This window comes from Hypanus sabinus, chromosome 21 (assembly GCF_030144855.1).
Source record: "Hypanus sabinus isolate sHypSab1 chromosome 21, sHypSab1.hap1, whole genome shotgun sequence".
NCBI classification, from domain to species: Eukaryota; Metazoa; Chordata; class Chondrichthyes; order Myliobatiformes; family Dasyatidae; genus Hypanus; species Hypanus sabinus.
The window spans coordinates 59884308-59909274 of record NC_082726.1 but is presented as its reverse complement, the minus strand read 5'-3'; the positions used below and the strand labels follow the sequence as shown (position 1 = coordinate 59909274).

General features: G+C 46.2%; 1 protein-coding gene across 3 annotated transcripts in view; it reads right to left on the bottom strand.

Annotated features, from left to right (window-relative positions):
* Positions 1-24967, bottom strand: part of LOC132379101 (SH2 domain-containing adapter protein F-like) — a 267029-nt gene that overhangs the window by 11004 nt on the left and 231058 nt on the right. Inside the window, exon 7 of one of the 3 annotated variants that reach the window (XM_059946666.1) lies at positions 7462-7847. The exons of the other annotated variants lie outside the window; for them this stretch is intronic. Within the exon in view, the coding sequence (XP_059802649.1) occupies positions 7811-7847 (37 nt within the window). The 3' untranslated portion in view covers positions 7462-7810. Of the gene's footprint in view, positions 1-7461; positions 7848-24967 lie in introns of those variants that run through there. 3 annotated transcript variants of the gene reach the window in all.

Here is a 24967-nt window from a genome sequence, read left to right as displayed (position 1 = left end):
TTAACATAATGCTTTGCAACACCAATGACCAAGGCTCAGTTCTCACTGTTGTCTGCAAGCAGTTTTTCCGTTCTCTCCGTGACAGTCTGGCTTTGCTCCAGGTGCTTCACTTTCTTCCCACATTCCAAAGACGTATCTGTTAATGGGTTGTGGGCACGCTATGTTGGCATCGGAGCATGACAACACTTGCAGACTGCCCCAGCACATCTTTGGACTGTGGCTGGTTATTGATGCTGACGGCGCACTTCACTGTATGTTTCAATGTAGCTGTGAAAAGTAAAGCTAATCTCTAATCTTTAGAAGAATGTATCTCGAGAACAGAGATGAGGGGGAACTTCTTTAACCAGAGAGTGGTGAATCCATGGCATGGAGGCCGTCACTGGGTATATTTAAGATGGGGGTTGATGGGTTCTTGATTGGCAAGGGTGTCAAAGGTTATGGGGAGAAGGTAGGAGAATAGGCTTGAGAGGGACAGTAAATCAGCCATGACTGAATGGTTGAGCAGACTCAATGGGACAAATGGCCTAATTCTGCTCCTCTCTCTTATGTTCTTACTTATTTAGAGATACATCACAGGAACAGACCCTTCCAGCCAAACCAGCTTGTGCCATCCAATTATACTCATGTGACCAATTAATCTACTAACCTGTGAATCTTTGGAACGCAGGAGGTCACTGGAACACCTGGAGGAACCCATGTGGTCATAGGGTGAATATACAAAGCAGCAGAATTGATCCTGGGTCACTGGCAATAATAGTGTTACGTTAGCCGCTAGCGCTACCACGCCGTCCTACGGCTCACTAATCCAGAATGAAAAGCCACTTGGCGCTTTAGGCTGCAGTTTGGGGAGGAAGTTCATGGGGTGAGTTGGAACTGGAGATACGACCGTGAGCGACTTTCTGGGGATCTGGTGCCTCGCCCGCAGTGAGCTACGGAACTGCTGGAGGAACAAATAAACGGCTGGAGGAACTCAACGGTCAAGTAGTACCTGTGGAGGGGAGATGGGCAGTCAACATTTCGGGTTGAGATGGACTGGAAGGTAGAGGTCAATGGGGAGGGAGAAGAGTGGTTCAAGAGCTGGCAGCTGATGAGCGGAGGAGATGTCAGGCAGATGGAGAAGGGAAATGTAGAAATAACAACAAGGCTGGGAGTGATGAGTGGAGGCAACAGAGGGCTACAGGTTGTGAAATTTGATAGGATAGGAAAATGGAGCATTGAACTATGGTGGAACATACTGGGGCCGAATTTGCAATATTGTGGGCAGTTCAGGTCAGTTACATACAGCTATGATGTCAATAAGCTGGAAGGAGTGCAGAAAACATGTACAAGTATACTGCCGTGACCTAAGGACCAGTGTTATGAATAGGTTAGGACTTCATTCTGCAGAGCGCAAGAGAATGAAGAGAGATCGTGTGGAAGTATACAGAATTATGAGGGAGATCATTAGGGCTCTGTTGGTAGGGGTTGACCATGGATATAGCTTCCCAGTTGTGTACATGATATGCAAGCCGGTACGCAGGCCAGGACAGTACGATATGGAGATCAGGCTGTTGCCCATGCAGCAGGCTCCTCTCTCCGCACAGCTGATGAATCCAAAGGAATGACAGAGACTGGTACAGTTTGGCACCAGCGGTGTTTTGGGAGTTACCAGTCAGCATAGGATTGCCTTAAGGACTCCATCTCTGGATTTTTCCTCGGGATTTACCCCAAAAGCCTTCCCCGTGTGTGGGTATAGCTGCAAGGCCGTGGAGGTTTGAGATCAGAGCTTTACCTCTGGATGAGCTGCCAACCAGGGCTGACGGGCTTCATTTGCCCAGAACGACTGATTCTAAGATGCTGGTAACCTGCCTTTAACCCTCCTCCCATCAGTACAGACAGTTCCACCAGGCTTGGTAGCTAAGCCACGTGCGAAGGCCAGGAGCTGGGTCTGGTTGTCAGAAGCTCTTTGAGCTGCACGCCATTGGGAGCATTTAATAGGTAGTAGGTAGAGGAACCCTCCCCCACCCTGGCTATGACAACCGTAAGGATAGATAGGATGAATGCAAGCAGGCTTTTTCCCCTTAGGTTGTGTGACACTAAAACTAATGGCCATAGGATTAGGATGGAAGGTGGAATAGTGAAGGGAACTTGAGGGGAACATCTTCTCTCAGAGGGTGGTATGAGTGCTGGAAGAAGTTAAAACTGTAAGATTTAAGAGAAGCTCAGATAAGTACATGATCGGAGGGGTACAGAGGGATATGGTCGAGGTGCAGGAAGATTGGACTAGGTGGGCTGAACATCAGGTTGGCATGGACTAGGGGGGCTGAACGGCCAGTTTCTGTGCTGCAGTACTCTATAACCAAGTAAGGGAGGTGCAGAAGACAGATGGAAGCACCGCGGAAGGGACTAAGTGGATTTTATCATCTTGTACATCTCTGTCAAGTAACCTCTCATCATCCCAGCACCAGCTCCAGCTCACTCAGCCTATCCTCAAAAACTCATGCTCTCTAATCCAGGCAGCATCCTGATAAATCTCCTCTGCACCCCCTCTAATCCAGGCAGCATCCTGGTGAATCTCCTCTGCACCCTCTCCAATCCAGGCAGCATCCTGGTAAATCTCCTCTGCACCCTCTCTAATCCAGGCAGCATCCTGATAAATCTCCTCTGCACCCTCTCTAATCCAGGCAGCATGCTGATAAATCTCCTCTGCACCCTCTCTAATCCAGGCAGCATCCTGATAAATCTCCTCTGCACCCCCTCTAATCCAGGCAGCATCCTGGTGAATCTCCTCTGCACCCTCTCTAATCCAGGCAGCATCCTGGTAAATCTCCTCTGCACCCTCTCTAATCCAGGCAGCATCCTGATAAATCTCCTCTGCACCCTCTCTAATCCAGGCAGCATGCTGATAAATCTCCTCTGCACCCTCTCTAATCCAGGCAGCATGCTGATAAATCTCCTCTGCACCCTCTCTAATCCGGGCAGCATCCTGGTAAATCTCCTCTGCACCCTCTCTAATCCAGGCAGCATCCTGGTAAATCTCCTCTGCACCCTCTCTAATCCGGGCAGCATCCTGGTGAATCTCCTCCGCACCCTCTCTAATCCAGGCAGCATCCTGGTGAATCTCCTCCGCACCCTCTCTAATCCAGGCAGCATCCTGGTGAATCTCCTCCGCACCCTCTCTAATCCAGGCAGCATCCTGGTAAATCTCCTCTGCACCCTCTCTAATCCAGGAAGCATCCTGGTAAATCTCCTCTGCACCCTCTCTAATCCAGGCAGCATCCTGGTGAATCTCCTCTGCACCCTCTCTAATCCAGGCAGCATCCTGATAAATCTCCTCTGCACCCTCTCTAATCCAGGCAGCATGCTGATAAATCTCCTCTGCACCCCCTCTCAAACTCTGGTACCTTTTCTATAACGAGGCAACCAGGGTTTTATAGAGCTACAACATTACCTCACAGCTTTTGAACTCAGTCCACCACACCATATGACTTCTTAATCGCCATATCAAATTTTGCAGCATCTTTGCAAGGAACCTGTGAAAATTTCAATCTGACTAACCCCCACCCCCCAACTCCCTCCCCTTGATTGCGATCAGGAATCCAATCCCGTCCTTTCTAAGTTTGCGTTAGAAGAATGATAGGTTGCCGGGTTGGAAAAAGCCAGTGTGTAGGACTCACTGTGTGGCTCTTGCAGAGATCTGGCATGCACTTAATGGGCTGAATGGACTCTTTCTCTGCTGCTGGCATTTTATAAGAGTACCAGACTTCTCCGTGCCCTCCATATGAGGAGTGGTCCCAGACATCATTGCTGAACTTCAATGTAAACTTTATTTCCTTCTTTATTCATCTCCCCCCTCCCACCCCACCCAAAGGAAGCCCAGGGAATTAAGTAGGCCTCTCAGCCCCTCAGTCCTGCCCCACCAATCATCACTGATCAATGTGAACAGGGTATGGTCCCCATTACCCTCGTCTGTCTAATAATCCATACCCTTGAGGTCTAAGAATTCCAGGGATTTACCACGCACTGCTTGAAGTTCAAAATATCCAGACCTGACTTTCACTACCTTACTTTCCCTTTTCTATTTTCTAATTATGATTTATAATTTAAATTTTTTATTATATTTATTTCGATTTGTACCTCAGGGAGCGCGAAGTGCAGAAACAAATATCGCTGTGATGATTGTATGCTCTAGTATAAATTGTTTGGTGACAATAAAGTTCTACACAGCTCAGTTTTAAATGACCTGCCCCTTATTTTGCATGTCTGCTGTTGAGAGATGTGCACTTGCAAGAGTTTGAAACTGCTAGCTATTTGCAATGTTGTTGGTGCCAATGTAAAGAGGGATGTGAGTGGTGCAGGTCCTCCTGAAGTCGATAACCATTTCATGTTGACACTGAAGAAGAGGTTATTTGCCTGGCACCAGGCCTCGAGCTCTTCCATCCCCTCTTTGTAGGCCATCTCGTGTTGTTGGTGAAGAGCCCCAGCGCTATGGCGTCACTGGCGAACTTGCCAGTGTGATTGCTCAAGTGTTTGGCCGTGCAGCCACGTGTGAAGCACTCTCGCGGCAATTTACAGCAGTCAATGAACCCAGAAATCTCCAGTCTTTGGGATGTGGGAGGGAACTGGAGCATCTAGGGGAAACGCACCCTGTCGCAGTGCGATCATGTAAACTCCACACAGACAGCACCTGAGGTCAGTACTGAACTCGGATCTTCGTAGCTGTGAGGCAGCAGTTCTACCCCCTTCACCGCTGTGCTGAAATTGAGGTTCACGGCTGTATCCCAAGCAGACTTCCCTTCTCAGTCTCCACAATCCCCAAGAGTTGCCGTGTAAATCTACATTTTCTGTAAGACAGGCCCAACCCATTACATTATACAGCAGGTCTACCCAGGGAGAGGAAAATGATTTAAAAAAAATACATTTAAAATCCATGGTCTGGAAAGTGGAAATAGATTAAACAGCAGTTTTCAGAGGGAATTAGATAAATATTTGAAAAGAACAAAAAATACAGGTTTGTAGGGAAGCCAAGGTATTTTTTTTTGTAGTGGGACTAATTGGAGAGGGTCTTCCAAAGAGCAAGACAGCATTGTGAAGTCATAACTAAAATGCAAACATTAAATCAGACAAATTTACTTTCACTCATTAATAATGCAAGACCTACAATTCCTCTCACAAAGTCTGTGTGCCGATTGACAAACCCAAATCCATAATGAGCAGAGTTATGGCATTTAATATACAGTTATGCACGGCCCACACATTACATCCATCTTGATCTTACTGAAACAGAACTTCTGTGAAACTTACACACTGTTGGAAGTGTTGGGGGAGATTACATTTTATTTATTCATTGAGATACAGCGAGGAACAGGCCCTCTGGCCCTTCAAATCACATCGCCCAGCAATCCCCTGATTTAATACGAACCTAATCATGGGACAATTTACAATGACCATTAACCTCCCAACTGGAATATCTTTGGACTGCGGGACAAAACCTACGTGGTCACGGGGAGAACATACAAACTCCTTACAGGCAGCAGCGGGAATCCAACATGGGTCATCTGAGCTGGAAAGCGTCCTGCTAACCACTACACTACTGTGCTGCCCATCGTCCGTGTCCTGGCTCCTTGATCGCACTCCCTGAATTAAATATCTGTTGGTTTAGTTAGTTAGCTTAGTTGGTTCGTCATATACTCTGGCATGGGTGGCAAACCTATGGCACGTGTTATGGTGCCCGCAAAAGATATTGTTGGCATGTGGCATGCAGTGCTGCCCCTCAGCTCTTTTAACCCCACCGATAATAAAGATAAAAAGATGCATAGTGATTATTGTTACTGCCAAATGAAGAAGCAAATGACGTTTTACAACTTGAGTGCAGTGAGATGCTTTCAAAGGAAACGTCTCATGTTGTCTTGGCACCAGCTAGACAGTTGCAAGAACATGCGAGAGGATGATAGGTTTTGAAATCCTTACAGACCTGGTGTATTCATCAGTATTTGAATAATGATCAGGATAAACAATTCTATTTAGAATTGTTTCTCCATCTGGTAAACAAATTCCATGCCCCCCCTTCTATTCTCCACTCTGACTTTTATCTCTCCTCACAGACGCTGCCTGACCTGCTGAGTTCCTCCAGCATTTCCTGTGTGTTGCTCTGGATTTCCAGCATCTGCAGACTTTCTCATGTTTCTATTTAGAAATTGTCTTTTAAAAAGATCAATATTAATCATTTTTCAGCAGGTTTTCTATTACCTCCCCCTGGGTCCCCTCCTCTTTCCTCTCTCCTATGGTCCACTCTCCTCTCCGATCAGATACCTTCCTCTCCAGCCTTTGACCTTTCCCACTCACCTGGCTTCAGCTATCACCTTCCAGCTGTCCTCTTTCTCCTCCTCCGAGCTTTTTTATTCTGGCATCTCCCCCTGACTCAGTCCTGAAGGAGGGTGCTGGCCCAAATCTCAACTATCTGTTCATTTCCACAGATGCTGCCTGACCTGCTGAGTTCCTCCAACATTTTGTGCGTGTTGCTCTGGATTTCCAGCATCTGCAGACTTTCTCATGTTTCTGTTTAGAAATAACGTTATTTTTCAATTGTCTTTTAAAAAGATCAATATTAATAATTTTTCAGCAGGTTTTCTAAAATGCCTCATTTATTTCAATCTTGTCTCTGTTGTACTTTTATTAATAGTAAAGCAATGAATACATGCAAACAAGGAACAAGACTGCCTTTTTCCTTAAAAACTCCATAATTATTGTTACTAATTCATTAATCAGTGATAATCAGTGCTCAAAATTACTATGACACACGAGAGGATGTTTTACAAGTTTATCACCAATTTGAGCACACACTCTCAAGATGGCTTACCACCCCAGCACTGGGGTGCAATTTACTCCTGTGGATTTCACACAGTAAACCGTGTATGTGGCAATAACAGATAACAGTGATGAGCACACAGAAAACCTACAGCACAATACAGGCCCTTCAGCCCACAAAGCTGTGCCGAACATGTCCCTACCTTAGAGCTACCTAGGCTTACCTAAAGCTCTCTATCTATCTAAGCTCCACGTAGCCATCCAGGAGTCTCCTAAAAGACCCCATCGTATCCACCTCTACCACCGCCATCGGCAGCCCATTCCACACACTCACCACTCTCTCCATAAAAAACTTACTCCTGACATCTCCTCTGTACCTACTTCCAAGCATCTTAAAACTCTGCCCTCTCGTGCTAGGGCAGAGTTTTCCTCAGAGTTTCAGCCCTGGGGAAAAGCCTCTGACTATCCACACAATCAATGCCTCTCATTGTCTTGTACACCTCCATCAAGTCACCTCTCATCCTCCATTGCTCCAAGGAGAAAAGGCCACATTCACTCAACTTATTCTCATAAGGCATGCTCACCAATCCAGGCAACATCCTTGTAAATCTCCTCTGCACCCTTTCTATGGTTCCCACGTCCTTCCTGTAGTGGGGTGACCAGAATTGAGCACAGTACTCCAAGTGGGCTCTGACCAGGGTTCTATATAGCTGCAACATTACCTCTCGGCTCTTAAACTCAATCCCATGATTGATAAAGGCCAATGCACTGTATGAAACAATGCAATGGGTGCAAAGACCCTGTGTGTACAGAAAGAAATGATAAAGTGTAGCATAGCAGTCAGCATAACAATTACACAGCATCAGTGACCCAGGTTCAATTACCGCCACCGTCTGTAAGGAGTTTGTATGCTCTCCCTGTGACCACGTGGTTTCTTCCGGTGCTCCGGTTCTCTTCCAGAATCCAAAGACGTACGAGTTAGTAAGTTAGTTGGTGACATGGGGGTATTTGGGTGGCACAGGACTCATTGGGCTGGAAGGGCCTGTTGTCGTGCTGTATCTCTAAACAAATAAAAAGGATAGAATAATCGAGAGGTAGAATTGAGAATCTGAGAACGTGGCAGCATCACCGGGAAGGGGATGTAAAGGAGGTGACTGGTTCAGAAATCTGATAGCATCCACTCCAGTTCCCGTGCAGCTATTGAAAAGACCTCTCATATGATAAAATGACCTCGGAATCCACTTCATTCATGTTCCTTGTACCTTACTGTCTATCTGCACTGCACACTCTCTGTGAAACCTTATTCTGCATTTTGTTATTGCTTTTCTCTTGTACTACCTCAAAGCACTAATGTGATGAAATGACAAGTATGGGTAGCACGCAAAACAAATAGTGCCAAAGAAGGGCCTCGGCCTGAAACATCGTCCTTATTCACTTCCATAGATAATGCCTGAGCTACTGAGTTCTTCCAGAATTGTGTGTGTGTGTGTTACTTTGGATTTTCCAGCATCTGCAGACTTTCACATGTTTAAAGTTTTTCCCTGTGCCTCCGTAAGGTGACAATCGATTCCAGTTACCAGTTAGTACCATGGGATCTTTGTGTGCAGCCCTGAGGAGGGAGGTGGGGCCTGGTTTAACGTCTGATCCAAATGTCATCACTTCCAGCAGTGTAGTGCTTCCCTAGTGACTGGTGTGGTGTTCAGTTCTGTGATTGTGCAGCCACTGAGTCACAGGACATGACCCCAGAGGGTAGAGGGTAATGCAGGCAGGATCGTTGATGGGGAAGAGGTTAAATGTTCGAAAGCTCGGGTAACTGAGGACTGTAGGACACCAGCACAGAGAGGGAGATGAGGCATGGAGCAGAACAGCTGAGATCGTACTAAATGGTGGGGCAGGATTGAGGGGCCAAATGGACTATTGCTGTACCTTGTGTTGTGAGAAAGCTGTCCCAAAATCCAAATGTGATTAATAGGGTGACACTGTAACACAGCAGCTTGCATAATGCTATTACAGCACCAGCGACCTGGGTTCAATTCCCGGCGCCGTCTGTGAGGAGTTTGTACTTTCTCTCTGTGACCGCATGGGTTTCCTTTCGTGTCCCAAAGACGTACGGGTTAGGGTTAGTACATTGTGGGCATGCTATGCCGGCACTGGAAAGCACGGTGACACTTGTGGGCTGCCCCCAGCACACCGTGTTGATCATTGATACAAACGACACATTTCGCTGTGGGTTTTGATGTTTCAGTATACAAATGACAAATAAAGCTGATCTTTAAATGATAAGTGAAACCTGTGGGACCTTTTTGACACACTGAATCAGACCTTTCAGCCCATCCTGACCATGATGCACCCATTTTCACCATGCCCATACGTTCCCTTTTTACTTGGACAAACTCTGCCACAGACAGGCCCAAGCCTGCCTGCAAAAGGAGGAGGGTTAGGCATGGGGCTAGCAACCCCATTCCATAAAAACCCAACATTATCATCACACTGGTGGAGCTTCAGTATTGAGGGAGGGGAAGTACTGAGGGAGGATTGCACCATGGGAGGAGCAGTACTGACAGAGTGTGACAATGAGGGAGGGGTAGTACCAAGGGAGAGACATCTTTCTGCCTCAGATTCCCACCCACTCTAACCTAGGGTGACGTTAAGGCCCGAGTCTGCAGAGGAGCCGTCAGTCTTCCCTCAGTGTCCCAGTGAACTTTCTACACCCATGCACTGGGAGTGAGGGGGGGGGAACATCTGCAATCGGTGGTAAATCCCTAATGCTGCTCTGTGCAACGTGCAAACCCCCCCCCTTCCCCCTCCCCTCTCAGAGATACTGGCAGTGTCTCCAGCTCCCAAAGTAACCCCAGCAGTGAGCTGCCTTCAGCCACGTCTCAGAGACGGAAGGATGTGTTACTTGAAGATTTTGTGAGATCTCCTCTGTAATTGGTTCTCCTCGTTTGCCTTCCAGGCAAGGACTCCTACTCCCACAGTGCTGACCTGCTGATTGCCGCATTCTCCCTTATTCTGTTAACGAAACCTTTTGTTTTGGCAAAGGTCACTGGATTTCTATGGTTACACTCGGTGACTTGTTTTCATCCGCTCTGAACACGCTTCATTGAAAGCTTTTGGGATTGGCAATGTGGGTCTGGTTATTATCCTCTAATTCACTGTATTTTATATCTGGAAGGTTTTTTTTTGCTGCAGGATTTAATCAGATTTTTTTTAAAGCAAAGAATAAGTCTAAGAAGAGATTTCCTGACATTGGGAAAGGGCAGGGCTTCAAGTGGCAGCTGAAATAGAGGAAATGATTTATACACACACACACACACACACAGAGCCACAGCTAAATACATAAACCTACTCACACACAGGTACATACATAACCCTACATACACACACGTGCCTACACCCACAGATACAGACATCACCCTACATACACAGATACACACATAACCCTAAACCCACAGATACATACATAAGCCTACACACATACAAATACGTACATAAACCCACACCCACAGATACATATTGTACATAGACCTGCAGACTCACCCTTACCCCCAAAGATTCATACATAAAGCTCCACATGTAGACATTTGTGCAGAAATAATCACATATCCATCCACACAGAGTTATAAAGAAACAAAAGCACATGTAAATACATATCAACCTATATATCCAGATACAGAGATATATACACATAGATGCAGATACCTACAGATCTACACAAAGATACACATAGAGATACAATTATAGATGTACCCCTATCTATCTATACACATACACACACACACAACCAAAGATATGGTCATACACGAAAAGACACAGATACAGAGACATGCGCTATCACACAGGTTACACATAAAAAATACATTGAAAGAGTCTGATACATTTGCTCACACACACACATAAAGACAGGCAGAATCCAATATCTTTGTCTTTTGTTTTAGTAAGTGGATTTCACCGTCACTTCAAATAAAAAAGCGCATGAACCGCAGAGTCAGTGGCTGTGGACTCACTTTATGAGGCTCTGCGGTTTATGAGCTGTGTACTGTTGATTTACTTTTTTGGATTGTTTGCATGAATTGTTCTTTTTTTCATATGGCCTGCTGTGTGGGGACTTTTTTGTGCATTTTAATGTGTCTCTCTGTCTTGTGGATGCCTGCAAGAAGGTGACTCTCAAGCTTGTACGTGGTATGCATACTTTGATTATAAATGTTCTTTGAACTTTCAAACAAAGTTGGTAAATCGGTTTATTATAGCCACGTGTACCAAGGTAAATGTCAAGCAAGACTTTGCTTTATGTGCCATCTGTACAGAAGAAGGAATTATAGGAATGAATGTGGGAAGAGCCAGAAATGCCAGGATTGCTTTTGTTATCAGTCATGATGGGCCAAATGGCCTGCCTCCATGCTGTTACGAATTAGGGAGGTTACAGTGAGTAGAGTTTGCAATGGGTTACAGTGGGAGTGAGGAAAGGAATTTCACAAGGAGGATATGAAATTTAAAATCAGAGCATTGCTGGACGGGGGGAGCTGGCTAAGACTAAGAGAACACACATCAACTGTGAAATAATCACATACAGCCTGCAATATTTCTTGTGGCGGAAACTAGCTGGTCTCTGCATCAAGGGACTGGGGTCTGGAGAGTTGGTCTCTGCATTGAGGGACCGAGGTCTGGACATGGAGCAGTCACTTAAGAGGGTGAGTTTATTAGAGGAAACATTCTAACAGAGTAAGGAGCCGCTGGACTTAATTAAGACTCTAACCAAACAGGGACCTTGTGCTGAGCTCGGGAGACACACTGGCTACAAGCTTTCCCCAGGCTGTGCATCAATTTTTCATGAGGCTTTAAGCTTCACTTACAGGTTCCAACTGCTGTCATTATCCTGTAACATACAGGGGATATCATGCGACTGGAGTGGCTTTGACCCGGACACTGGATGCAGCACAAGACGGTCAGAACAGCCCGAGAGCAGACACACATCATTAAACACCTGCAATCCTGCAGCGATGCTAGACAGATAGCAGCGGTAGGTATGATCAGAGGGTGCAGCCAGAACAGAGATGAGGAGGTGTTTCTTTCACCAGAGGGTGCTGAATCTGTGGAATTCATTGCCGCAGACGGCTGTGGGGACCATGTCACTGGGCACATTTAATGTGGAGATTGATAAGTTCATCATTAGTCAGGGCATCAAAGGTTATGGGAAGAAGAATGGGGTTGAGAGGGATAATAAATCAGCCATGATAGAATGGCGAAGTAGACTCAATAGGCAGAATAGCCTAATTCTGCTCCTAAATCCTATGGTCTTAATGGCCCAGAATTAAAGGAGAACATAGAACATCACAGCACAGTACTGGCCCTGCAGACTACAATGATATACATATATATAAAAAGGGACTTATTGTGCTTTTTCCATATTTCCTTATTAAACAGGAGGCCATACAGCCCTTTGGATTTATGCTAGCTCAAAATCCCATTCCAATCTTGTTGCTTTGTAGTCTAATCTCTCTCCCCTCCAACTTCTTCCATTCATCTGCTCGCTAGTCTGACGGAATGCCAGCCACTTTAGGAATGAGCCTCAAACTGTTCCCTTTAACCTGTTGGTCCCATCCTACCAGAGATACCCCCCTGCCCTGCAACATCTCTGCTGCAGAAAACAAGTCTGTTTTGCTTTCCCATATCTAACAAAGCATCCCAAAAAGGTTATCTGATTCCTGTTTGTACAGGAATTACCTGACCGGCTGACTGCTTATAGTATTTCCTGTTTTATTTTCCAGATTGCCAGCATCTGCAGATCTTTAATTTTCAATATAAGGACTTATCTGTTCACACTTGAGTCAAATTCAGAAAGTAAGCCTGCTTTCACCCCAGAAGCTCCCTTCCTGCCACTCTGCCCACAAGCTGATACCTCAGAGCTCCAGATCAATCCTGACTCTGGGTACTGTCTGTGTGGAGTTTGCACGGTCTCTCCTTGACCATGTGGATTTAGCCCAGATGCTCTGTCTTTTTCCACATCTTAAAGACCTGCAGGTTGACTGTTGTATACTGTCCTTGGTGTGTAGGTGAGTAGTGTAGTCTTGTGGGGGGAGAGGGAATAGTTACAGAGAAACAGGGGGTAGGGTGAGAGCACTGGCTAAGTTCTATTTCATAAGGAATTATGATAAACTATACTCCTTAACCCCATACTGTTCTAGCTGCTCCTATTTTAACCTGTGTGTGTGTGTGTGTTTTGAATCACAAACAAGAGAAAATCTGCAGACACTGGAAACTCAAACAACACACACAAAATGCTGGAGGAGCTCAGCAGGCCAGGCAACATCTATGGAAAAGAGTACAGTCAAGACCCTACAGCAGGACTGGAGAAAAAAAAGACGAGGAGACAGAGCTAGAAGGTGGGGGGGGGGGGGGGGGAGGGGATGAAGAAACACAGGGTGACAGGTGAAGCTGGGAGGGGGAGGTAGGGACAAGGTAAAGAGCTGGGAAGTCGATTGGTGAAAGAGATACAGGGCTGGAGAAGGAGGAGTCTGATAGGAGAGGACAGAAGGTCATGGAAGAAAGAAAAGGGGGAAGAAGCACCAGAACTAGGCGAAGGGTCTCAGCCCAAAACGTCAACAGTGCTTCTTCCTACAGATGCTGCCTGGCCTGCTGCGTTCCATCAGCATTTTGTGTGTGTTGCTTGAATTTCTAGCATCTGCAGATTCCTTTGTGTTTGCATGAAATAGAAGAAATGTGATTGAGGGCAGTGTTGATGGTGGAGGAAGGGAAGCCCCCTTTTTTGAAGGAGGAAGATGCCTCTTTCGTTCTGGAAGGAAAAGTCTCATCCTGAGAGTAGATGTGACAGAGAAGGAGGAATTGAGAGAAGGAGATGGCATTTTTACAAGTAACAGGGTGGGAAGATGTACAGTCCAGGTAGTTGTGAGAGTCAATGGGTTTGTAATAAACAACAATGGATAAGCTGTATCCAGACCCAGAGACAGAGAGATCGAGAAAAGGGAGGGAGGTGTTGGAAATGGACCAGGTAAACTTGAGGGCAGGGTGAAAGTTGGATGCAAATGAAAAATTAATTTTCCATTGACTTCAAGTTCCCTGCCACTGAGCAAATCATTTTCACCATGGATGCCCAGTCCCTCTACATCTCCATCCCCCACCAGAAAGGCCTCAAAGCTCTCCGTTTCTTTCTAGACATAGACCCAACGAGTTCCCCTCCACCACCACTCTCCTCCATCTAGTGGAACCTGCTCTCACTCTCAATAATTTCTCCTTTGGCTTCTCCCACTTCCTTCAAACACAATGTGTCGCCATGGGCACTCGCATGGGCCCCAGCTATGCCTGCCTTTTTGTCGGCTGCATGGATCAGTCTATGTTCTGAGCCTACACTGGTATCCCCCCCCACTTTTCCTACATTACATCGACGATTGCATTGGTTCTGCTTCCTGTATCCCTGCCAAGCTCTCGACTTCATCAATTTTGCCTCCAACTTCTCCAGAAATTGCAATATGATAAAGACCAGAAGGTGTATAGGTTCTCTTGTCACAGACATCATGATGTAACGTTGCAGCTCTACGAAAATTTGGTCTGACAACACTTGGAATATTGTGTTCAGTTCTGGTCACCTTGTTATAGGATAGTTGTGGAAGCTTTAGAGAGGGTGCAGAGGAGATTTAGCAGGATGCTGCCTGGATTAGAGAGCATGTCCTATGAGGATAGGTTGAGTGAGCTTGGGCTTTTCTCTTTGGAGTGAAGGAGGATGAGAGGTGACTGAATAGAGGTGTGTAAGATGACAAGAGGAACAGACTGAGTGAGAGCCAGCACCTCTTTCCCAGGGAAGAAATGACTAATACGTGGGGGCATAATTTTTATGTGTTTGGAGAAAAGTATGGGGACTATCAGAGGTAGATTTTTGTTACGTAAAGAGTTGTAGGTGCGTGGAATGTCCTGCTGGGGTGGTGGTAGATGCAGATGCATTAGGGATATTTGAAAGACTCTTTAGATAGACACAAGGATGAAAGGAAAGCAGAGAGCTATATAGAATGCTCTTGGGCCAAAGGACGTGTAATGTGCTGTACCCTCAGTTCTTTTGTCTCCAGCGCATCTCTTCCCAGGACGTGGCTTTCCTTTCCAGGACATCCTCCTTCTTCAAAGAATGGGATTTCCATTCTTCCACCATCGATGCTGCCCTCACTTGCATCTCCTCCATTTCCCAAACATCCACACTCACCTGATCTTTATGCCACCAATACAGCGAAAGAGTTCTTCTTGTCTTTACTTACCAACCCATCAGCCTCTGCAACTAACCCATAATTCTCTGCAATTTCCACCATCTCCAAAGGGATCTTACCGCCAAATATATCTTCATCTCCCCCCTCTCCGCTTTCTACACGGGTTGCTTCCTTTGTGATTTCCTTCTGCATTTGCCCCTCACCACTAATCTCCATCCTGGCACTTACCCCGGAAAGTTCTGCTCCTGCTCGTTCACCTCCATTCAAGGCCCCAGAGTCCTACCAGGTGAAACAACACTTCACCCACGAACCTGCTCGGGTTGCCAATGTATCCGGAGCCCCCGATGTGGCTTCCTCTACACTGGTGAGACCTGCTTCGTTGAGCACCTCTGCTCCACTCGCCAAAAGCAGAACCTCCCGGTGGCCAAATACTTTAATTCCCATTCCCGTTCCAACATGTCGTTCCATGGCCTCCTCATGAGCCACGATGAGGCCACCCACGAGCAACACCTTATATTCTGGCTGGATAGCCTCCAACCCGATAGAATAAATATTGATTTCTCCTCCCCTCCCCTCTTCTTCTTTTCCCCACTCTGGCCTCTTGCCTCTTCTCACCTGCCCATCACCTCCCACTGGTGCCCCTCCTCCTTCCCTGTTCTCTATGGTCCATTCTCCTCTCCTATCAGAGTCCTTCCTCTCCAGCTCTTTACCTTCCCTACCGACCTGGCTTCATCTATCACCTTCCAGCTATTCTCCTTCTCCTCCCCCCACCTCTTTCTCCCTCCTTTCCAGTCCTGATGAAAGGTCCATAGATGATGCCTGGTCTGCTGAGTTCCTCCATCGTGTTGTGTGTTACTGTGATGTATTCTTCTATGCTCTATGTAAACTGATTTAGTTTATAACTTATAAAACACACAAAAATCACTTGATAATGTAACCATACTTCCACAAAATGGTACTGAATGGCTTCAAAAACAAGACTGACAGGCCGAATAGCCTACACCCGCTCCTTTTCGATGATTTTGTTCTGAATTTTTAAGTGTTGAAGGAAAATTTACTGAAAATCTCGACTCCACTCAGCCTTTGCAATATTTATCATCTCCATGAGCAAATACATGAGCTAATGGAACAGAATATTTGCATTAATAAGGACATTAATCACACACTAGCATTTTAATAAAGCGAATCACCTGCATTTCAGTGTAAAATGCACAAAGCACTGGCAATGTCAGCACTAACCCACTTCTAAATCATATAAAATTACGTGAATGTTTTCACCACTTCAGAAAGAGAGTCTCAGAAAGAGGGGGAGAGAGGGAGGCTGGGAGGGAGAGAGAGAAAGAGAGAGAGGGAGAGGGAGAGAGCAAGAGGGGGTGAGAGGGATGGAGGGGGAGAGAGGGGGTGAAGAATGGAGGGGGAGAGAGAGAGAGGGAATGAGAGGGAGGAAGGACAAACAAGAAAAGGGAGGGAGGTGACAAAGAGAGAAAAAGGATGGACAAAGGGGAGAGTGAGAGACAGACAGACAGAAAGAGAGGGGGATAGAGAGATAGAGAGAAAGGGAGAGAAGAAGGGAAAGAGAGGGAGAAAGACAGGTAGAAAATGGGAGAGAAGGGATGGAGAGAGGAATAAAGAGAGAGAGGGAGGGAGGACAGGCAGAGAAGGAGAGAATGAGTGAGACAGTAATAAAAAGACAGAGTGAAGGGGAGGGGGAAGACAGGCAGAATAAAGGAAGAGGGATGGAGAGAGAGAGATAAAGGAAGGACAGAGAGGGGGAGGGGTGAATGAGGGAGAGACGGAGGGAGGGAGGGAGGAAGGGGGAGCAAGAGAGATAGAGAACGAGAAAGAAGCACAAGTGCAACAGAGGGGAGAGTTGGGGGTAGAAAAAAGACAGCCAGAGACAAATAAGGTAAAGAACACATAAACTGCTGGAGGAACCCTGTGTCAGGCAGCAGCTGTGGAGGGAAATAGACACTCGATGGTTTTGGTCAAGACCTTTCACCTGGATCTCCTTCACCTAAAGCATTGATTGCCCATTTCAGATGCAGCCTGAACTGCTGAGTTCCTCCAGCAGCTTGTTTTTAAACTCTGGATGTCAGCAACTGCAGTCTCTTGCTGCAACTAGGAGAGTGATGGACATAGAGGGGGACGAGAGTGTGTGTGAGCAAGAACGGGTAACAGAGGGAAATAAGAGAGAATGAGAGGGAGAGTGTGGAGATTGAGGATGGTTCAAGGTGTTGGGAGAGGGAAATGAAGAGACAGAGAGTGTGGGAGGCAAGTGAGACAGAGAATGAAAGGGAAAAGGTCATTAGCAGAGAGACAGATGGGTAGAGGGATTTAGGAAAAAAGAAGAGAAGTGGGAAGGGGGGAACTAAGTAGAACAATACCTTTCCCTTTGAATATCTGAAATCCTGTGGGATTTACAGGGTAGACACTACAGACACAGAACAAGGATAATGCCCATTTACAGATAGAGGGAGACCATTTTTTATTGCAGAGAGGTGCAAACGTTTGGAATTATGTCTTCCAGAGAGCTGTGAAGGCTTCAGTACTCAAGTATGGGACTGGTGGACTTTTGAATGGCAGTCTGAACTCCCTTCTGTTCCTATACCTTGTCATGATCCCTCAAATTCCAGAACTTGGACTTTGCAGGGATCAAAATGCCGATTTTTTTTTACTCCACAACTCAACACCTTTCAAACTCCCCTGGGATAACAGGCTTACCATACGAAATTAAGCGAGCTGACCCATATTTTGTCTTGAGTTTAGGAGAATGAGGATTGACCATGTTAAAAAAGTACAACATTCTGCTGGGACTGGACAGAGTAAAGGTTGGACTACGTTTAGCTTGAGTGCCCAGAATCGTGGGATATAGAACAGTACAACACAGGAAAAGGCCCTTCAGCCCACAATACCTTTGCTAAACGTAATGCTAAATTAAACTAAACCTCTTCTATCTGTACATCAACATGCACTTCGCATTTTATGTCAACCTGTCAATCTTCAGACCAAACACGAGGAAATCTGCAGATGCTGGAAATTCAAACAACAACACACAAAATGCTGGTGGAACACAGCAGGCCAGGCAGCATCTATAGGGAGAAGCGCTGTCGACGTTTCGGGCCGAGACCCTTCGTCAGGACCATCTTCAGACCTTGCCACTTAGGGACTTGGGCTAATATTATTTTGTGACTGCATATGCTGGATCATAACTCTATAAGCTGTGTGTGATATATGTAATGTGTTTTGCACCTTGGTTGCAAAGGAACGATGCTTCATTTAGCTGTATACAGGTGTACAGCTGAAGGACTATAAACTTGAACTCGATCTATATGGTTCATATGATGCCTGTTCATCCATGATCTACTCTTTGCCAACTCACATGTCTAAAAGCCTCTTGAATGCCTCTGTTGAACCCCAGGCAGCATATTCCAGGGACTCACCACCCTGTGTGTATGAAACCTGCCTCTCACAAACCCCCTACCATAAATAATGCCTGCCCTCCACTACCTGACATTTCTATGCAGGGGAAAAGACTGACTGTTGCCCCTATCAATGCTTTCATAATCTTGTAAACTTATATCAGGTCTCCCCTCAGCCTCTGATGCTCTAGAGGAAACAGCCCAAGTTTGTCCAGCCTCTCCTTATGTTTTATGTATGAGGCTGCTAAACAAGAGGCCATGGTGTTACAGAAGAATGGGGATAAGACGGTTAATAATTTAGCCATGATTGAATGACAGCATAGACCTGATGTCCAATGGTCTATTCTGCTCCTGTGTCTCACAACTTCTAATGCAGACTGCATCCAAGCGAAGCTCTTCCTGTTGAATGGTCTTGGCCCAAAGCGACTGTGTATTTCCCTCCGTGGACGCAGCCTGACCTGCTGAGTTCCTCCAGCGTTTTGTGTGCGTGCTTCTCTGAACTCTGCCATGGACATCCCCAAGCCCGTCTGAAAAAGGAGGAGGGTTGGACATGGGGCTAACAACCCCATCCGGTAAAAACCCAGCACTACAGAAACACAAAAAAGAAAGCTCCAAAGGGCCTCAGCCCTGGGAGAAGAAGGATCTTCACCTAGAAGAAGATGGGCTACACCTTGAAAGACTGGCCCAGGACAGAAGACTTTGGCGAGCTGCTCTTGATGACCTATGCCCCAGGAGGAGTGATGGGCTTAACGAATGAACGTATGACTCTTAATATTAAGGAACGGGACAAGCAGGTTGGGTGTTGTACATGAGAGGTGCAGTGAAACTGACAAGCCAAATGCCACACTCCTACTTCTGTCTCTTATGAACCATTTGGCCACTGTTTCTCAATTCTACAGCTCTACGTGCCTGCACTGCAGGGGTTGAGTCCTCCCTTGGGCTTTCAGAAAGGAGGGAATTTCGATTAGCAGTATAAAGTGCATGCTTTCTAATCAGCATCGTGTTGGGACATGATTTTTATACTTGTAGCAATTTTTTTTTTTTTGCAGAACAATAAGCACAAAACACTTGCAGAACTGAAAAGGATTCCATCCTGGAGAATTAGTGATGCAGAAGCAATCTTTTGAAAAGAAGTCATTACAGGCAATAAACAGAATTAATTTCAGGTAATCTCCTCTGAAGAGCTGGCAGCAATCCAGCATTCACACACAGCACGGTGGAGGTTCAAAACCTCATCTTTATTCGAAACCTTATCTTTATCGAAACTTCATCTTTACAGATTGTTACTGCTGGTGTGTATGGCTAAGTATGAAGTGTTACACTTAAGGGGGTCAAATGTCAAGTGAAAATGTACAGGCAGGGCCAATAAAGGCATTGATGTATAGAGAAATCTTGGTGTCCATGGATCTAAGACCATAAAACATCAGGGCAGAATTAGACCATTTGTCCCAATGAGTGACTGAGTGGGTCGCATGCACACCCAGTGACAGTAGGACACAATCTCTGGCCATGACGGAATGGCGGAGCAGACTCGATGGCCTGCATGGTTTACTTCTGGTCTTGTCTTATGGTTATTTATGGTCAGAGGTCGGGGGAGAATGCATTAGAGTGAGGTTATGAGAGAAAATGAATCAGCCATGATGGAATTTCAACTGGCTGAATGATCGTACGGAGGTGCTGCACAGTACCTTTTAGAGCAGCTTCTCCACCATCAGATTTCTGAACAGACAACGACCCACGAACACTACCTCGCTATTTTGTTCTCTTCTTGAACTAAGCTGTTGCCCCAGGATGGGTGAAAAGAAAATAGTGTTTTGTAGTTTCGTACAACAGCATGGACTGGGCTGTAATTCTAATCCTCTCTAAGTCGAAGAAACTAGCCACCAAATGCATTTGTTGTATTCAGGCCAGAGACACTGTGGCAAGTGGGTAGATGACTAGATAGGCGATGGGCAGCTCAATGCCCACCACCATCTATTCTAGAGGCAATTAATGGATAGGCAGGAGATGTTGGTCATCCATTCAATGTCTGATTCCCTGGACAAAATAGCCCCTTTTTGCAGTGAAGAATCGCAGGTTATTCAGAACAATAAAAATTATTTCAGATACATTACACAAGCCCCTTTCTCTATTGATCAGCTGGGATGTAGAATCAATCCCCTCTGAACTTGTTAAATAGGTCAATATCAGTTGTCAGCATCTGAATACTCCCATTTGAAGATGTACTTCTCAACCAATGCCTGTCTCTAACATGTGGTCACCACAACCACAACGCAGACGGAGGAGGACCTCTCCAGGAAGGCAACCAAAACAGAGGAGGGTTCCAGCAGGGTTGGGGGAGGAAGAGCTTGTGGGAAGCATTAAAACTCTGGCACAGGCCATCTGGGTTAAATGGCCTTTGTAAGTGGACATGCTCTCTTCTTATTACTACCATCAAGGAGGCGGTACAGGAGCCTAAAGACACATACTTAACCTTCTAGCAGCAGCTTCTCTACCATCAGATTTTTGAACAGACTATGACCCATGAGCACTACCCCACTATTTTTTCTCTTTTTGAACTACAGATATTTACAGTAATTATATTTATAGCACTTATTGTAATTTACAGTAATGTTTTATGTATCGCACTATACTACTGCTGCAAACAAACTTCACGACTTATGGCTGTGATAATAAACCTGATTGTGATTCTGAATGGGACGGGCCTGTTGCTGAGGGTGGGGTTTCCGTCACTTACTTAACGCAATGCAGGAGGAAGCTGTTCAGCCTATAATGTCCGTGTTGGCTCCTAGTACAGCAATTCCATCTGTCCTCCTCCCTGTAGCCATAGCATTCTATTCCTCTGGTTCCTTTGCCATCTACTTATTCAGCAGAGACAATAACCGGGCCCGCTGGACCTCAGCGTCACCTCCCCAAACGCTTGGAACATGCTAGGAACCCAGTGTCTGATTTACTGTTGCCCACCTCTGCTTAACAAGTTACTCCTTTGCCTGGATGGTCCTTGCAGAGGGAGCACACAGTCTCTATGGACACAATGGGGGTTTTCTGAGAACAGTAGGCCCCTCAGGGACTCAAGTATATAGTAGATTGAGATAATCGTATTTTGATTTGAAATTGCAAAAAAATTATCAAGCCTTGATTATTGTACAGTGTTTGTTGGTGAATAATTTTTTTTGTAGAAAAAAAGGAAGTAAGGAGGGAGTGTCACAATCTGGGAGGGGCAGTACCACACGAGGGAGGGGCAATGAGGAGGAAGTGTCACATTATAGGAGCAGTAGTATTGAGGGAGTGTCACACTGGGGAGGGAGTGTCTCACTGAGGAAGGGAAGGTACAGAGAAGCAACACACTGAGTTAGAGACAGTGAGGAGGGAGTGTAACATTGAGGGAGGAGAGGTTCTGAGAGAGTGTCACACTGTGGGAGGAGCAGTGAGAAACGAGGATCACACTGAGCGAGGGGTAGTTCTGAGGGAGCACCACACTGAGAGGCAGGGAGGAGCAATGTTCCCTCTAAGTCGTGCGAGAGCACGGCCGCACAGTAACTGAAATGCTGCTACGCACATAACCTTTGTTGCCGCACAGCTAGAATTTTCCTTTATATAATGCTGTATGAAACTGCCGTGCAGTTTACAGGCCATACAAAAGCCTCCTGCTCAGAGCAATGGTTGGTCCATGCAGCTGTGTGAAAAAAAATTAGAGGGAACGTTGGTGAGCAGCGAGTATCACACTGAGAGAGGGGTGGAACTGAGAGAGCACAACACTGACGAGCAGTAAGGAGGGAGCTCCATGCTGGAGGAGGGGCCTTATCCATTTGCACCAAGGTCTTGGTTCAGCAATAAGGATGATAAGATTGTGGCCACTGCACCGTGGGTGTGGGAGGAAGATTCTGACAGATAAGTTAAAAACTAAATGTCAATGGGAGATATTTGATTAAAAAAAACTTCAAACCCACTCATAGTAAACATGGCCTTGTAACAAGGATGGACCCCACATCTGTGTTTGGACAATAATCTATCGCCCAGTTTTATGAAGCCTGAAATATAACTTGCTCACGCAGCATAATATCTTGCCGTGGTTAAGTGGATGATTCAGGATACCAGCACCGTTGTCAGATGGAATTGAGTAGTGGCCTCTTTTACCTCTATAACTAACGCTGTATCAGCCTGGAGCTCCTCTGCAGTGCTAGGGAACTGGGCAGATTCTTAGCTGGGAGTAAGGGAGCTGAACGCAAAATTCCCTTTCTACTGGGGGAAGGGCAACAATTTTGGATGGACAATTTTAGGCGTAGCTCTGTTGGGTGAACAGTAACGTGGAGGCAGTACTGGGGGCAGAATTGTTTGGTAGACAGTACTGGGGGCTTCTTTGTTAGCTGGACAGTACTGGGGTGGTATTGTTAGGTAGACAGCACTGGGGAGGGCAGTAATTTTGGACGGACATTGCTGGGGAGGGCAGCAATTTTGTATGGACAGCAATTTTGGACGGACATTACTGGGGAGGGCAGCAATTTTGTACGGACAGCATTTCTGGATGGATGTTACTGGGGAAGGAAGCAATTTTGGACAGACAGCATTGAGGAGGGCAACAATTTTGTATGGACAGCATTTCTGGATGGATGTTACTGGGGAAGGAAGCAATTTTGGACAGACAGTATTGAGGAGGGCAGTAATTTTGGACGGACAGTATTGAGGAGGGCAGTAATTTTGTACGGACAGTATTGAGGAGGGCAGTAATTTTGGACGGACAGCAATGCTGGATGGATGTTACTGGGGAAGGAAGCAATTTTGGACGGACAGCACTGAGGAGGGCAACAATTTTGTATGGACAGCATTTCTGGATGGATGTTACTGGGGAAGGAAGCAATTTTGGACAGACAGTATTGAGGAGGGCAGTAATTTTGGACGGACAGTATTGAGGAGGGCAGTAATTTTGGACGGACAGTATTGAGGAGGGCAGTAATTTTGGACGGACAGCAATGCTGGATGGATGTTACTGGGGAAGGAAGCAATTTTGGACGGACAGCACTGAGGAGGGCAACAATTTTGGACGGACATTATTGGGGAGGGCAGCAATGCTGGTATTGGTGAGGAGCAGGATTAATTCTGTATGATTTGAGCAATGAGCTGGCACTTACAACTGGCCATACTGGTTCCTTGTTCACTACATCATTTTTCGACAAAGAATTATTTAGTCTCAGAAGATGCATTAGTTGGACCTTTCCCAAAGTCTACAGATAATTGACTGCTTTATTTCAGAGCTGATGACTTCTCAAAAGATTTTGCTCAAATACTTCTTATAGAGCCGAGAATGGGAGGTGTGCCAAATCCAGAGGTTGGCAGATGTACACATTATCCTTCACCCGTTCCAGTGTTACTCTGAAGCCACAGACAAAAGGTACAGCTTTCAGTAAACATTCAGAAATCTACAATGCTGAAGTGACATTCACCACTGATGATTAATGAGCCTATTTCCCAGTGCATGGCCACACACCTGCCGTCAGGAAGCAAGACTGAGTGGGGCAGCTCAGTGTGCGGGCAGCACCAAAGGATTACGTCCACTGTTAAAGTACCACCCCTGTGGGACGGGGCAAGACTGAGACAGGGTCACATTGTGGGGTGATACTGAGGGAGTATCACACTGTGTGAGGAGCAGTGCTGAGGCAGGGTCACATTGTGGGGTGATACTGAGGGAGTATCACACTGTGTGAGGAGCAGTGCTGAGGCAGGGTCACATTGTGGGAGGTGTGGTACTGAGAGAAGCTCACACTGTGGGAGCTCTGTCTCCTAAAATTGACAATTTGGTACAAAATTGCCAAAAGAACAGTTTTGGAGACTGCCAGAAGACTTTGGGAGTGTGGAGTATCACCTCAGCATCGAACTGAAACAATTTTCTTGCTGGAAGGATTTGTTTTGGCAAAATTTTTCGGTCCATATCTCTCAGCGCTGATCAGTGGGTGTGGCTGGCAGATTGACAGAATTTCAGTCTAACTTCCCGGGAGGGGGGTAGAATTTATTCCATCCGTAACAGCGGAAAACCCCTCTGCATTTGGAGTGCCCAGCCCAGTGTGACTGGGTGAAGAGGAATCTGAGAGGAGCAGAGGATTGGCCCAGAGAAGCTTTCATTCTTCACGGCTGCTGCATAGATGGCGCTGAGGATTTTAACGCCGCACGGAATTCCGACTGACCACTCCTTTTCCCCCTCCTGTCCTGTCTTGTCTCCGAACTGTTTGCTGGTGTTCTGCTGGGTATAGACTGTGTAGTATGCCAGTGGTGGCATTGAACTTTTGAATTCCAACTGCGTCATGGCGGGGTGCAGCTCCACGATGTCTGTGCCAATGTCATATGCAGCGGCTGCAGGGTCACGACTGGCAGCTTATGAAGAGGATCGCCCGTTCAAATCACCGACTTTAAAGAACATGTACAATGTTCTGTGCCTACTTCAGCCAGTAGGAATGCTGCCTTAGAATCCCTGGTGGAAACTGTTGGAGGCCATGAAGACGTTATTGTGTCAGTGGTTTTAAAGTCGGCGAGGGGTGTGTTTTGGCCCTGAGTCAGGGA